The sequence below is a fragment of the Sphaerodactylus townsendi genome, linkage group LG09, assembly GCF_021028975.2.
Source record: "Sphaerodactylus townsendi isolate TG3544 linkage group LG09, MPM_Stown_v2.3, whole genome shotgun sequence".
Lineage (NCBI taxonomy): Eukaryota > Metazoa > Chordata > Lepidosauria > Squamata > Sphaerodactylidae > Sphaerodactylus > Sphaerodactylus townsendi.
Window position 1 is genome coordinate 46167217 of NC_059433.1, and position 14109 is coordinate 46181325.

General features: G+C 43.0%; 1 protein-coding gene across 1 annotated transcript in view; it reads left to right on the forward strand.

Annotated features, from left to right (window-relative positions):
- Nucleotides 1–7632: 7632 nt before the first annotated feature.
- Nucleotides 7633–14109, forward strand: part of CABLES1 (Cdk5 and Abl enzyme substrate 1) — a 41267-nt gene continuing 34790 nt past the window's right edge. Inside the window, exon 1 of the mRNA XM_048507219.1 lies at nucleotides 7633–8830. Within this exon, the coding sequence (XP_048363176.1) occupies nucleotides 8145–8830 (686 nt within the window). The 5' untranslated portion in view covers nucleotides 7633–8144. The remainder of the gene's footprint in view (nucleotides 8831–14109) is intronic.

Genomic DNA, 14109 nt, shown 5'->3' on the forward strand with positions numbered 1-14109 from the left:
CTAGACCCTAGACCAGTGATTCCCGAAGAAGAAGAAGAAGAGTTTGGATTTATATCCCCTCTTTCTCTCCTGCAGGAGACTCAAAGGGGCTTACAATCTCCTTGCCCTTCCCCCCTCACAACAAACACCCTGTGAGGTGGGTGGGGCTGAGAGAGCTCCGAGAAGCTGTGACTAGCCCAAGGTCACCCAGCTGGCGTGTGTGGGAGTGTACAGGCTAATCTGAATTCCCCAGATAAGCCTCCACAGCTCAGGCGGCAGAGCTGGGAATCAAACCCGGTTCCTCCAGATTAGATACACGAGCTCTTAACCTCCAACGCCACTGCTGCTCCTGGGTGGGTGCCACCGCCCCCTGGTGGGTGCTGCATCGATCCAGGGGGGCGGTGATGGCCACAGGTAGAAACATTAATACATATATCTTTCTGTTTAATTGCTATTAAAAAATTAAAAAAAATTAATTTCCAGGGGGCGCTAAGTAATATTTTTTCTGGAAAGGGGGCGGTAGGCCAAATAAGTTTGGGAACTACTGCCCTAGACTTTCTCACCTCTTCGGAAAATGGGGCATATATAACACTGATGTCAGAAGTGAGACTGTGTTTCTTTGCAGAGAAGCTGTGGACTGGTGCAACCGAGTCAGAATGGAAAACAAGACATCCCTAGAATGCTTACAGTTCCAGCAGCAAACCAAATCTTCCAGCAGCAAACCAAATGAAATACAGTCTTGACACCAAGTTCCAGAAGAAGCAAAAATTGCAAAATTTGCAAAAATTGCAAAAATTGCAAAACTGACCATTTTGAAGGGAAGTTTCAGCAGCAAGCCTGCAATCTGAAATCAAGTCTCAGCAAGATTCACAGAAAATGGAGACTCTGCAGCAGCACATGGACTCTCGGCATGGGGGAAAGCTGCATAGAATTAAAAGATCGGAGCTACAATAAGTTAAAACTGATATGGAGGCTAAAGAGTACTTAGTCATGGCTTGCAAATAGGAGATAAAAAATAAGGCCAGTGATGCAAAATAGGTAAAAAATATTTTTAATTACTCAGTTAAAATTTCCTATGCATTTTGCCCAAAGGCTTCTTCAGGGGAACCTCTTAGTTTTCCCAGTGATTTTTCAAAGAGAATAAGATCAGTGATCTTATTTTTCATCTCCTGTGGCCAGTGCAGCCCTTTTACTTCTCCATGCAAACAAGATTGATGAGAAGGATGGGCTCTACAATCAGAAAGCTCTTGGCTCATTTGGAGCCAGCTGGGCAGAAAAACAAAACAACAAGCTGCTCCAACATCCATGCATGCTGGGGAGAGGGGTGGTGAGAAAGAACTCACAAGGAGTGAGGCAAGAACAAATAGCTTAGTGAGCAACCAACTGCAGCCATCAGGCAAGGCTGAGAGCGGAAGCCCTTTCTTGCAGATTTTTCTCCTCCACGTTTACAGTACAGAGCCACAATGATCAGAATCCAAGCCACAACCATACAATTTTAAACTACTTCTACTCTGCCCAGTTTTTGGACTTGAGGTGTTAGTAGCTCCCCAGAGTGAACATTTCAGTCCCCACCAAGCAAGTATAGAATTCTGCTGAGAGCATATACCCAGGATTGGTCCACTGTCCACACAGAAGAAATGCTCTTCAATATTTAGAGTAAATTTCAGTTGTATCATCAAACCACCATAAACTACATTGGAGCAAGATATGAGATGTTTATGACTAAATTCAGGTACCAAAGATATCCTTACAAATGTGATAGACATCTTTCATTCTTGCTCAAAGACACATAAATTTTAAACATGGATCATTCCAGTACAAACTGAATGCTCTGAGACAAAGTTTTGTTTTTTTAATGTATGCCTAATACAAGTATTTTTTATAGCTCCTCCCCATGGGGGTGCCCTGTGACAGAGGGGCCGGCTGCTGTCAGGGACCCCATCATGGAAATCTCCCCTATTCTGTGGGGTGAGTGTGGGGTGGTTGGGTAAGTCTGGGGCACCCAGGCTTGAGGGGTCACCAGTCAAAATTACTGGTTTATAAATGGAAAATGAATAGATTCCATTAAAAAGGAATATCTGTAGATCATGCTCAATTTGATAACCTCCTGGGTTTTTTCCACATAAATTGTTCCAACAGAGTACTCCCTCACCGATGTTCCATTGACCTGGCAAAACAAGGGCTCTGACTGTCCAGGTTAGTCAGATCTTGTGAGATCTCAGAAGCCAAGCTGGGTAAGCCCTGGTTAGTATGTGAATGGGAGATTGCCAAGGAAGTCCTGGCTCACTGTGTAGAGAAAAGCAATGGTAAACCACCTCAGTCTCTTGCCTTAAAAGCCCTATGATGGTTTCCGTAAATCGGCACTTTATGTTCACACGCAACAAAACAACCACATTACAAGTTAGGTTCCTCATTCTTTGGAACAGTGATGGGTGTAGTTATCATAGATAGATAGAGTCATAGATAACAGAATTATTTACTATGGTCAGATGGCATGATCAGTGATCAAACAATTCAAATTAACAACAGATTGAACAGCTTGTCAATGAAAGCAGAATTATTCCCAACATACATTTTTAAAAATTTCACATACTTCTTTGCTGCCTCTCCAGGACACAGCTGATCCAGAAGAATTTAAGGAATGTTTTACAACTAGAATTTAATCTTTAAAGGCATTTGCCTGGCAGTTTTGAAAGAAAACCACCCACTAATCTAGGAACACTGACTGATATTGCTTCAGACCAGTTTTTTAATTAGTAATTGTCCATGGGGTGAACGACTTTCAGGGCTGCCCAAATCTGAAAAGCTGATTTTTATAACCTGTTTTCTCTAGCTTTAAGGATCTCAAAGTGGCTTAAAATTGCCTTCCTTTCCCTTCCCCCCAACAGGCATCTTGTGTTCTGAGAGAACTGTGACCAGTCCAAGGTCACCCAACAGGCTTCAAGTGGAGAAATAGGGAAACAAACCTACTTTACTAGAGTAAGAGTCCCCATGTCGAAAAATGAGGAATCAAACCCGGTTCTCTAGATTAGAGTCCACCACTCTTAATGACTTTACCATGCTGGCATGTAAGATTTTTTTCTCTTGTACGATTATATATTTTTGTGGTAACAAGTTGCATCTGGCTTATGGCAACACCTTGATGGAGTTTTCAAGGCAAGAGATGTTCACAGGTGGTTTGCCATTGCATGGCTCAGTGTCTTAACCCTGGTATTCCTTGAAGAGCTCCCATCCAAATACTTGCCAGGGTCGCCCTGCTTAGCTTTTAAGAACTGATGAGATCAGGCTAGCCTGGACTATCAAGTCAAGACAGGATATGCTGTATGAAATATTCAGCTGTTCTTTACAAATCCAACTGTAAGATTTAAGGAGAAAGCATATTAAAAATTTAAAAGAAAACTCAATGAGCTTAATTTCCTTGGATTTTGACTTTAAATTTTAATTAAGGAAGCATTTTTTAAGCTTCTTAGCAATTCAAGTACTAAACAAATAATATTAACTTGTTAGCTGCCACAGATAGATTCTCTTGACCCCACCAGCAATAAAATAATTTCGCACTCTGGAGAATAGTCGTATGGGATCCTTTTTTAGATGATAACATAGACCTATAATATGAAGCTTCACTCTGCTTTTGGATATGTCTGCTGAGCCTGTGAGCTCAGACTCTGGACTTTTCCCTCAAAGTCCAACTGTGGCAGCACCTGGTTCCTAAAACCAAGAGAATATTAAAGCTGCAGCAGATTAAATAGGCTGTTGACTGGTGCTTTAATGGCCAGGTTATAACTACTATTGGCATATTAAATCACAAAAATATTACAGTTTGGCTAGGAAAGACTAGAGATATGATACAACAGTTGCAAAAGGTTCATATTCATATTCACAAGGTATCACATTTTCATTTTGTCCAGGCTCAGTTTGGAAAAGGTAAGGCCATGAAGTGTTGTGATAGCATCAGGAATGTTATACTGACAGGCATGGGTGTTGTGGTGATGGTTGTATGTAGAAAAGAGGAATATACAAATTCCTGCATACAATTTCTTTTGCGGAGTGATAAATAATACAAACAACTTGAAGCAATGTATTACCAGTGGTTATGATTCCAGAAGTTTCTTTTTGTTAGTGTCTTGTTTATCCAGGTATTAGTTTTGCTTTTCAATTTTTTACTTCAGATATTTATTACTATTTATTTAATTAATTTATATCCTGCCCTTTCACCGCAGGACTTAGACAGAACCTATCTGGAATACAAATAGGTTAACTTACTAAGCTAATCTTGAAATCTGCATGTGAAGAATTGACTAGCATGGTCTTGGAAGACTTCAGAACTGTCTTAAGCAATAAATATAAGGTTCCTAAGGTTGTCTTAGAAGAATGTAATTAATCAACTTAAACATACAGTTATAAGCTGTCTGCTACACAGTTTGAGCAGGCTGCTGAGAAGAAAGTAGAAATGCATAAAGTCAAAGGCAGAGTTACCAGGGGTCAGGGTGTGTGTGTTGCACTGGGCGTGCGCCTGGGAAGGCGCAAAATCACCCCTGCCCCCCGCAGCACCCCCTCCCATACACCCCTCACAGCATCCCCACATACACACTTACCTTTGTCAAATAGCGCAGGCTGGGGAGGTGGCCTATTCCCTTCAGGCTGAAAACAGCCTGGTGGGACCTACACTTCCCAGGAGACCTTGCGAGCCCCAGGGTCTCATGGGAAGTATAGTTCCCACAAGGCCATTTTCAGCCTGAAGGGAACCGGCCACTTCTCCAGCCTGCACAAAGGTAAGGGGGGGGGGGCAGGATGCCACGGGGGGGGGGGCAGGGGGGGTGGAAAACACAGAGTGCGCACAGGCCCAGATACGCATCTGGCCCAGATACACCTCTGTATAAAGTATACACAGAGTTGTCACACACTTGACAGCATGCCTGAGGCTCTCAACAGATCCACTCATACTGTAAGAATTTGGAATATAGTTAGTTTGCATATGAGATAAGAAAAACGAGATCTTGTTCTGATGTGGTAAGAAGCACAAAATCTCTCATAAGGAGATGACTGGGGATTTCATTGCTTAATGTTGCTAGGTGAATTCCCATCTTGTAAAACACACACACTGTGTACTTTAACACCCACAATTTATAGATACTGAGTATTACCTGTGTCTATACCATATTGGATCATTTAGGTTAGAGACTTGCTGAAAAGTTTCCCATACCACAAGAAACGATCGTTATGTAGTTCTGTTACTGAACACATAACATGGAAACATTTTGTTGGATTTATATCCTGCCCTATCCCAAAGGGAATAAATGTAACTAGATCGGGTGGAGATTTTGGATGGATTCTGATGGCATTTCCCCTAAGAAACACGGAGAGAGAAATTTTGAAAAAACTGGCTAAGATTTGAGTGTTCCAATATCATACATACCCTGACCTGGATGGCCTAGGCTAGCCTGATCTTGTCAGATCTCAGCTAATAAGCACCTGGTTACCATGTTTCCCTGAAAATAAGACAGGATCTTATATTAATTTTTGCTCCAAAAGATGCATTAGGGCTTATTTTCAGGGGATGTCTTATTTTTTTCAATGATTTTGCACCCCCCACGTGACCAGATTAGCTGCACCGGGGAATCTGTAACTAGGGCTTATTTTTTGAGGAGGGCTTATATTTCAAGCATCTTCAAAAAATCCTGAAAAATCATGCTAGGGTTTATTTTCGGCGAAACAGGGTACTACTTGGATGGGAGACCTTAGGGACGCTATGCAGAGGAAGGCAACAGCAAACCACTGTTAGTCTCTTGCCTTGAAAACACGATTGGGTTGCCATGAATTGGCTACATCTTGATGGCATTTTACACTCACAATATCATTGTAACGAACTAGCAAAGTCCAGGCCAAAGTAACCGTTCTCAGTTCTTTATTGTGCTGGCAGTCATAGTCAGATACAGGCAATGTGAGGTCTGAGAACCTCAGACCTCTGATAGTAGATTTTACACAGTGGCATTTCACGCTCCCGCCAAAACAGAATAAACAAAGCAAATACTCAAAGCAATACAGAATAAACAAAGCATAGTATCACACAGGCAAGTAGAGACAACCTACAAGCAAAAATCCCCATCCTAGGCAGAAAGCCAGAAGCAGCCGGCGGCCACCTCCCAAGGACAAATCACACACTAACCACACCCTGACAGTTATATATATAACTGAAAAAATGTCCTAAAAGTATTATCATTTGTCAGAATTATATCTAATTCATCTGACAGTAGGAAGATCTTTATCTACTTTCCTGTGCCCCTATATGCATCCCAAAGGAGAAGGAAATCCCAGAGAAGGAACACAATCAGGCTGACGTTAATCCAAGAATCTCAAGGTGGTTCCACACTAGCTGCTTACTGTAGATTAGAATTACTACTGTTTGTTTACTCTGTTTTTTAAGGACAAGCCACTTTGGCAACATCTTGGGCAATTTGTCTGATTATGGAGTTTGTTTGCTGTGTGGTTTACCCATCTTTTTAAAAGGCCTGATTAGCAGTTTTTAAAAACTTAATGTGCAATTCAAGTTCCAGGTTGTCCTGTATGGATAGTCAAAGCTCTATTGGGGATTCGCAGATCTACTTGCCTCTTTTGGTCTTTTCTTGTCTTTCCTGTTTAATTGATTATTCCTTTATTTGCTCTGTATTTGTAGTTCAATTGCAAATTATCATTAAATTATTTTCATTAAATCATTTGCTTTATTTGTATGATTATTGTATGTTATGACAATTAGAATAATAACATTAAAATACAAACAGTGAGTTTAGCTGTCAACAAAGTGAAAACCAATGCTTAACCCTCCCTCTCCCAGCTACCCACGGAAGAACCTATAATTGATTTTATAATGATTCATGAGTGTCTGAGAACCTGCCAACTGTGAAACAATAGGATGTAATTAATTAGACTGAAATCAAAGAAACAAAAGGAAAGTTGCAAAAAGAAGTAGATTCTTTATTGAATGGGATTTGCTTTGGAGTAGCCATGCCGTAGCATCTTGCCCAAAGTGACCCATATTTATGTGGACCACAGCCCTATATTAAAAGCCATATGAACCCACCACCTCAGTTCCTCTTGGACCTAAAGTGGGAAAAGGGTTCTTCAGTGCAAAACAGAAATTGTTCAAACAGTCCTCAAAAGTTCACCTCCAATCTATACAAATCCCAAAATCATAAATAGGGAATGCACCACAGCTAAGAGTTAATGAAAGAACCTTGGGGTGGTTTCACACTAGTTGTTATTCCAAGGTATCCCCCAGCGCTTCCTACAGACTTCCAACCAACAAGAAACCTTAAATTATATTCTGATTGCCAGCCCTTACTGACAGTTGGAGCAACCTTTCAGGAACAAGAAGCAACTGAGCCAGTCTTCCTGAGTGTTTCCATGGAGCTGTACGAATCTGATCAGAAGACATCCATGAAGCTCTATAGACAGGGTGGCGATTAACTGGAAGAAAGATCTTCTGCGGTGGAGACTTCAGGAGATGAACACTGAGTCCAGCCAGCTCGGTAAGGAAAATGCAGAATAGCCAAGCGACTTAAGCACCCCTTTGGTATGAAGGATCAGAGGTCTGGCAGGAAGCCAAGAGTTTTACATCCCATTAACTTCTAGGAGCCTGCCTTGTCTTACGTAACCTCCTCAGGGCCATGTGCTGTGTGCAATTGCACTATACAGCTAGGCTCCACCTTCTCCACTTCCCCTCCCACAGAAAACACAAGGGGAAAAAAAGAAAGGGGGAAAGAGGTTGAAGGAGTTGATTTAGATACTCAGCCTCCTCCTCCTGGCTGGAGCTTTTGTTTTCCTCCCAGCTCTCTGTTTTCCACACGTGATTGCTGTGTTGTTGCAGTTGCGGGGCCACTGATAAAGGCTAATAACTTTGACCAAGGAGAGAGGCAGTAGGAAAGAAAGACAGGAGCAAGAGGAAGGAAGGGAATAAGGAAGGAGGAGGGGAGGAGGACGAAGTCGGGCGTGCTATCCATGCTGGCTGCCAAGAGGACGGGGGGAAGCATGCCATGCCATGCAAGCCCAAAGAGCCCTTCGAGCCGCCCGTACTGCAGCTGCTTCCTCACTTAACAGCCGGCTGCTAACCCACCGAGCTCCTGCCCGGGATTACTGTCCTTGCCTGCTCTAAGGGCGCGCGGGAGACAATGGCGGCGGCGGCGGCGGCTTCTGCTGCCGCCGCCGCCACCACCAACATTGGCGGCGGCAGCCCCGGTAGCGCCCACAGCGGCGGCGGCAGCAGCGCCTTCCACCAGCAGCTGGAGCCCTGCCCGAGGAAGCCGCCGCCACGCATGGACCCCCGGCGCAGGCAGGCAGCCCTCTCCTTCCTCACTAACATCTCGCTGGACGGGCGTCCCGTGCTGCAGGACGACGACGAAGATCCCGGCGGCGACGCAGCGGCGGCAGCAGCAGCCCGGGCTCCCTCGGCTCCTGCTGCAGCCTGCCACAGCAGCAGTAGCGCCGGGACTCGCCAGGGCAGCCTGGGCGCTTTCCTGCCGCCCGTCCCGCTGCAGCACGGGGCCCCCCCTGGCGCCTGCGGTGGGAGCGCCCGGCTCATGAGCCCCCTGGGAGTGGCTGGCGACCAGCAGCAGCAGCAGCCGCTGCAAGGGAAGGCGGAGGACGAAGACGAGGATGCCTTTGCCAGCGTGCAGGTGCCCGCCGCAGCCGCCGCCTTCTTGGGCTCCTGCGGGACCCCCGCTGTGGGGGGCGCCAGGGGTCGCCTCAACTCCTTCACTCAGGGAATCCTGCCCGGCTCCTTCGCCCGAGCTGCCCCGCAGAACTACTGCTGCCTGGAGCAAGGCCAGGTGCCCCCCCTCGAGCTCCAAAGGTCTCGGTGAGTGAGTGTGCGGAGGGGAGAGCTTTTATTTGCTTGTCAGGGAGGGAGCTCAGGGTGGTGTTGGGGGGTCACTCCTTCATTTTGGCCTCCTAACTTCCCCGTTAGGTCGGGTAGTCTGGGGGGAAATGGATTTGTCTAAAGGCAACGCGGAAAGCTTCATGGTTGGCGGGGCTCCTTCCCACTCGGCCATAAAACCCAAATTTGGGATTTCCGACGGGATTTAACTGAGAGCTATGCGGGTATTTACGCTTTGGATCCCTGTGGTGTGGGGAGCAGATGCTTTGAGATGTGTTAATGTTTCATTTGCTCCTGCGCTAAAAGTGGCATGGGAAACTTGCGGGACGGCAGCATTGGCACAGACTAACCTTCCCTCCTGGAAAGAAGTTCTTAAATTGTAAAGCAAGACATGTTCAGATCCTCCACTAAATGTTTCCAGCAGTACTCTCAGCGCTAGGAAGAGATTCCTAATCCCACTTGTTTGCTGGTCAGGTGGTTTAACTTAGACCATTGTGGGAAAGGCACTAACCCTGTGTTCATGGGGACTTTCTTCTGTATTGCTTAACAGGTAGCAGGCCTGGCACAGATGAATTGCAATTAGCACTAGCTACCCTCTGGGTAAAGACCACAAGCCTCGAGTAACCCTTGGGAGTCACCCATTAACACCCTTAAACGCTCCTGTACTACTATTCCTGGCAATAAAAAGGATGATCTTACTCCACCCCATCAATGTGTCCACATAGATGAGTGAAGAATCTAATCCAATATGCAGATCGATTATTTTCAGAATTAGCAATCAATTGATTTCAGTAGTTTTAGGCACATCTCCCTTTTCACAGGGTCAGGTTGTTAATAATTTCATACAGGAGTGAGAATGTCTTTTCCAAATTGTAGCTGTGTATGTGAAACATGGAGCATATCACTTGCTGAAATTAATCATTTAAATTATGAGCCCTAACTAGGCTGACTGTTGTCTCTTTATTCTGTACCTCACTTACTACACTATTGGCAAAAAATAAATGTTAGTTATGATACTAAAATTGGATGTAATCGTGTGCCTCTTGGCTGGCACCGCTTCCCTGACTTACTTGGAAGTTTGCTTTGCTCAGTCTTGCTAGTGATTTCTACAAGTTGAAATTTCTTCACATTTCGGGAAATAGAAATGTCCTCAGTATTTGGAATTTGAGGGCAACATTCAAGGTGGCAAAATATGTGCATATGTATATATATATTATAATGTTCTTTGGTTTATAGGCAAATAGCCTGTTATGGAATTAATGTTTTAATATTTTTGGAAAATCACATTACATCCTGTGGAAATACTTTCTTTGTTTGGTATGTTCTGAAACTCTGTCTAGGTGAACCCTTTCCCTTTTTAACTTGCAAATTATTGGTCCTATTTTTGTAAAATTAACTCATGTTCAGTTATTTAGTCACTTTTTATCCTGTCCTTCAAATATATCTCAGGGTAAGTTACAATAATCTAAAAATGTTTCCCACATTACAATAAAAACAGCATCATATACAGGTAAAAATTCCTTAAAACTTAAAAAACCCACCCTTCCCTAACCCCACCCCAGGTGCAAGTGGAAGGCATGTTCCAAAAAAGCCCAGGGGTGAGGGGGGCTACGGGGGGTGGTGGTGGTGGTGTAGATGGCATCTATCACAAATGCCTAAGTGAAATTGGTCTTAACCAGGGCCAAAAGGCGGGTTGTATCAATGCCTATCAGACCTCTAATGGGAGGGCGTTCCATAAAAAGGGGACTATCACAGAGAAAACCCTCTGCACAGCCCCCCCACTTCAGAACGCAAATGGACCACTGGCAAGACTCTCCCCCCCTCCCCTGTGAGTCATTACTCGGCCAGTCTATATGGCAGAAGGCACTCCCTCTAGTAGTCTGGTACTTCTTAATATGACAAGAATTGGAGCATCTACACCACCACAGTTTGTCTCCAGTTCTCATATAAATTGTTGCATTCTCACATACAAATGGTATTTGGAAAAAGGAATGCACAGACTATAACTAGGACAAGTTCAGTGGTCAAATCTTTGTGTTTGATCTGGAATATTTAGCTTTGTACTGTTTTCCCAGAATAAATGTTTGTGATAACAATATCTTAGGAAATACCCATTTCATACCTTCAGTTTGTCTATTGCATATTGAAGAGCACTGTCCACCAGGTGCCTAGCCAGAGCATGAGCCTGAACACCTTTTTTCAGATGTTGTAAGATGTTCCTGTTTGAAGATTGTGTTTGGGATTTTAGTTTTTTGGGGGGTATGAGGGGATGATGAATTGTTTGGAAGTTTTTTTATTTATATTTTAGTATACTGATACTAGTCTGAAGCTTATTAAAAATGAATAATTGCAGCTATTGGAAGAACTAGAGCCTTAATGATATTTTCACATGATTGAGTTAATATTGCTTCAGTTTAAAACAAGTCACAACAACAACACTCCATGGCTCTGGGAATCTCATTCTTTTTCATTTCCTTTTCAACTTTTGATAGGCTGGGAAAATAATTTTTTGCATGCAGTTTGTTGGAAAACTGTCCTAGAGGGTTAAAACAAACATAATTAGAAGCAGGTGGGCATCTCTGCAATAGCCAGGTGGCAGAATTGGCAGATTGTAATTAAAAAATGATGTGTGTTTAATTAATCCCTAGATATTTTTGAATAGGATCTGTCCTAGCTGTTTTTATGAATGGAATCACCAGCCCATCAACCATCTTCTGCTAAACGCCAGCACTGATTTCTATTTAATGATTAGCTGTGACAGGATGCTTGTGTACTCATTCTGTTACCTGTTTAAAATATCAAAAGATGCTTTCTTGTAAGCAGAGATTAATGTAAAAATAACAGATAAGTAACAATCCTGCAGAGATAGCTGTTCTGTCGCTGTTAGTTTGAGCAAACCTTTTTCCCCTAAACACTTTCAACTTGATGAGGCCTTAGCAAAAACTATTAATCTTTGAAATGGATGGGTGAAATGTGAGTGACAATGAAGCCAGTTTGAGGTAAGAACTAAACACTTTCAACTTGATGAGGCCTTAGCAAAAACTATTAATCTTTGAAATGGATGGTTGAAATGTACGTGACAATGAAGCCAGTTTGAGGTAAGAACTAAAGCTGAAATGGAGGTCATTGTAGCTCGAATAAAAACATTGGCCCCTTCCGCACACACAAAATAATGCGTTTTCAAACCACTTTCACAACTGTTTGCAAGTGGATTTTGCTATTCCGCACAGCTTTAAAGAGCACTGAAAGCAGTTTGAAAGTGCATTATTCTGCATGTGCGGAATGAGCCATTGACTACTTAATATAGAATCTAGTGTGTGGCGTCTATATGGTGTTTTGATTAAAAGTGTGGCATTGCAGCCAAGGAGAGCTTGTTCAAATCCATACTATACCATGATGCTCACTAAGTGACTTTGGACTAGTCATGCCCTTGGCCAAACCTATCTCACAGGACTGTTGTAAGAATAAAATGGAGAGAAGGGCCATGTAACCTATTGTGATCTATGTGGAGAAACAGTAGGAAAGAAATTGAGTAAACACAAGCAGGAACATGCAAGGAATTGTAGAGCAAATCTTATTTCACTCTCTTCCACTATTTCAAGTTTCCCTTGAAAGTTTTCACAGTCTTTCCTCCATCCTGCTTCCTTCTCTCCTTTGCACTCACCATCCAACATACCTTGATCTTCACATCTTCAGTCTTCCACCATTCCCTACTCCTGGTAACCTTTGCCCTGTAAAACTATGACTGTCTCCTTCGCTTTGCACAGGGCTTGCCTGGGTGACAGTGTTTGCCTCATGCTGAGAGGGCTAAGCTAGGTGCCACCATATGCCCCATCTTGCCTGTCACACGGATTTCTGGCAAGGTATATGCTGTCTGCCTTTCCTTGCCTCAGATTGACTTGGTGCCACCTTCTGTCAAAGGTTGGTCAGCCCAATCCTGGAGGTGTCCAAGTATTATTCATGGTTGGTCCTGCCTCACCTGTGAGGAAAATTCAGCTGAGAATGTGTACCTAGCTCAGATCACTTAGTGAGTTTTTAAGGCAGAATGGGCATCTTAATCTGAAACATTTCAGGGGTTTTTTTTTTCAAACCAGAGGGCTTATACAAAGCTTTGTATTTATATATCATACATGTAATGTAATACGTTGTTACCTGTGCAAGGACAACAATGAATCTGTTGACATAAGCTAAGTCCCAGAGAATACTGTATTAACTCTGAATAATTTGTTCAAGAGTTTAATCATGATGAATTTCAACTGGATCAGTCTTGATGAACATGACTAGTCTGGACTATGTATATCACGGGCTATCCAAATGTAGCCTCTGTATTCTTTCCCTGTGTGATACCATTTTTGCTTTTCCTAGGAAATTTTTAAATCAAAATCTTACAAACATCGTACTCTAAATGCTGTTTGTAGTCCTCAAGAATTGTATCATTAACTTTAATGAACTTTGTATCTTGACCAGAATGTTCAGTGAGAATTGATAGACAAGTTGTGGCTGTATGGCCGTGTTCCAGTAGCATTTTCTCCTGATGTTTTGCCTGCATCTGTGGCTGCCAGTTGAGCTGCCAGTCAAAATTGACTGGTCAAATATTGCAGATTGTTTAATACCAAGTATTATTTTATTCATTATATTATGTCATCTGTTTGCAGAGGTGGGTTCCTTGTCACCCAATCTGGAAGGAGCTTAGGTCCACACATGCTACACGACAAAAGCATACTTCCTTTAGAAACAGCCCTGCACTATAGTTGTAGCTGCCATTTAATATTAAGTCAATCCTTGAATTACATAGCTGTTATTTTACAGTCATCCCTGTATGGGTGAACTTTGTGGCTCATGCCAACCATGAAAACAGCAAAGCCAGGCAGGGTGTGGACTTCTAAATACATCAGACTCCCAAGGTATTTTTTTACTTTTTCAATTAATCACAAGCAGGGCGGGGGAACATGATGAGGAATGAGCGGGTGTTATGAGAAGTGAAATGTTCAGAATCATTTAAAAGAAATAGGATGTGGGGCAGATGAGACTCAAGTGAGTTTATAGATTTTGCATTGATTTGGGTATAGTGAAAAAAATTATTCCATTTCGTATACAGTTCCTCATGAGCTGTCAATTTGTTCCATCATAATAGTAAAGTAGGCGAGCCATTCTGGTCACTAGACTGAGCCACCTAAATTTATTTATTTATTTTTATTTATTTATTAAACTTTTATACCGCCCCATCCTCTAGGGGCTCTGGGCGGTGTACAGCATAAAAC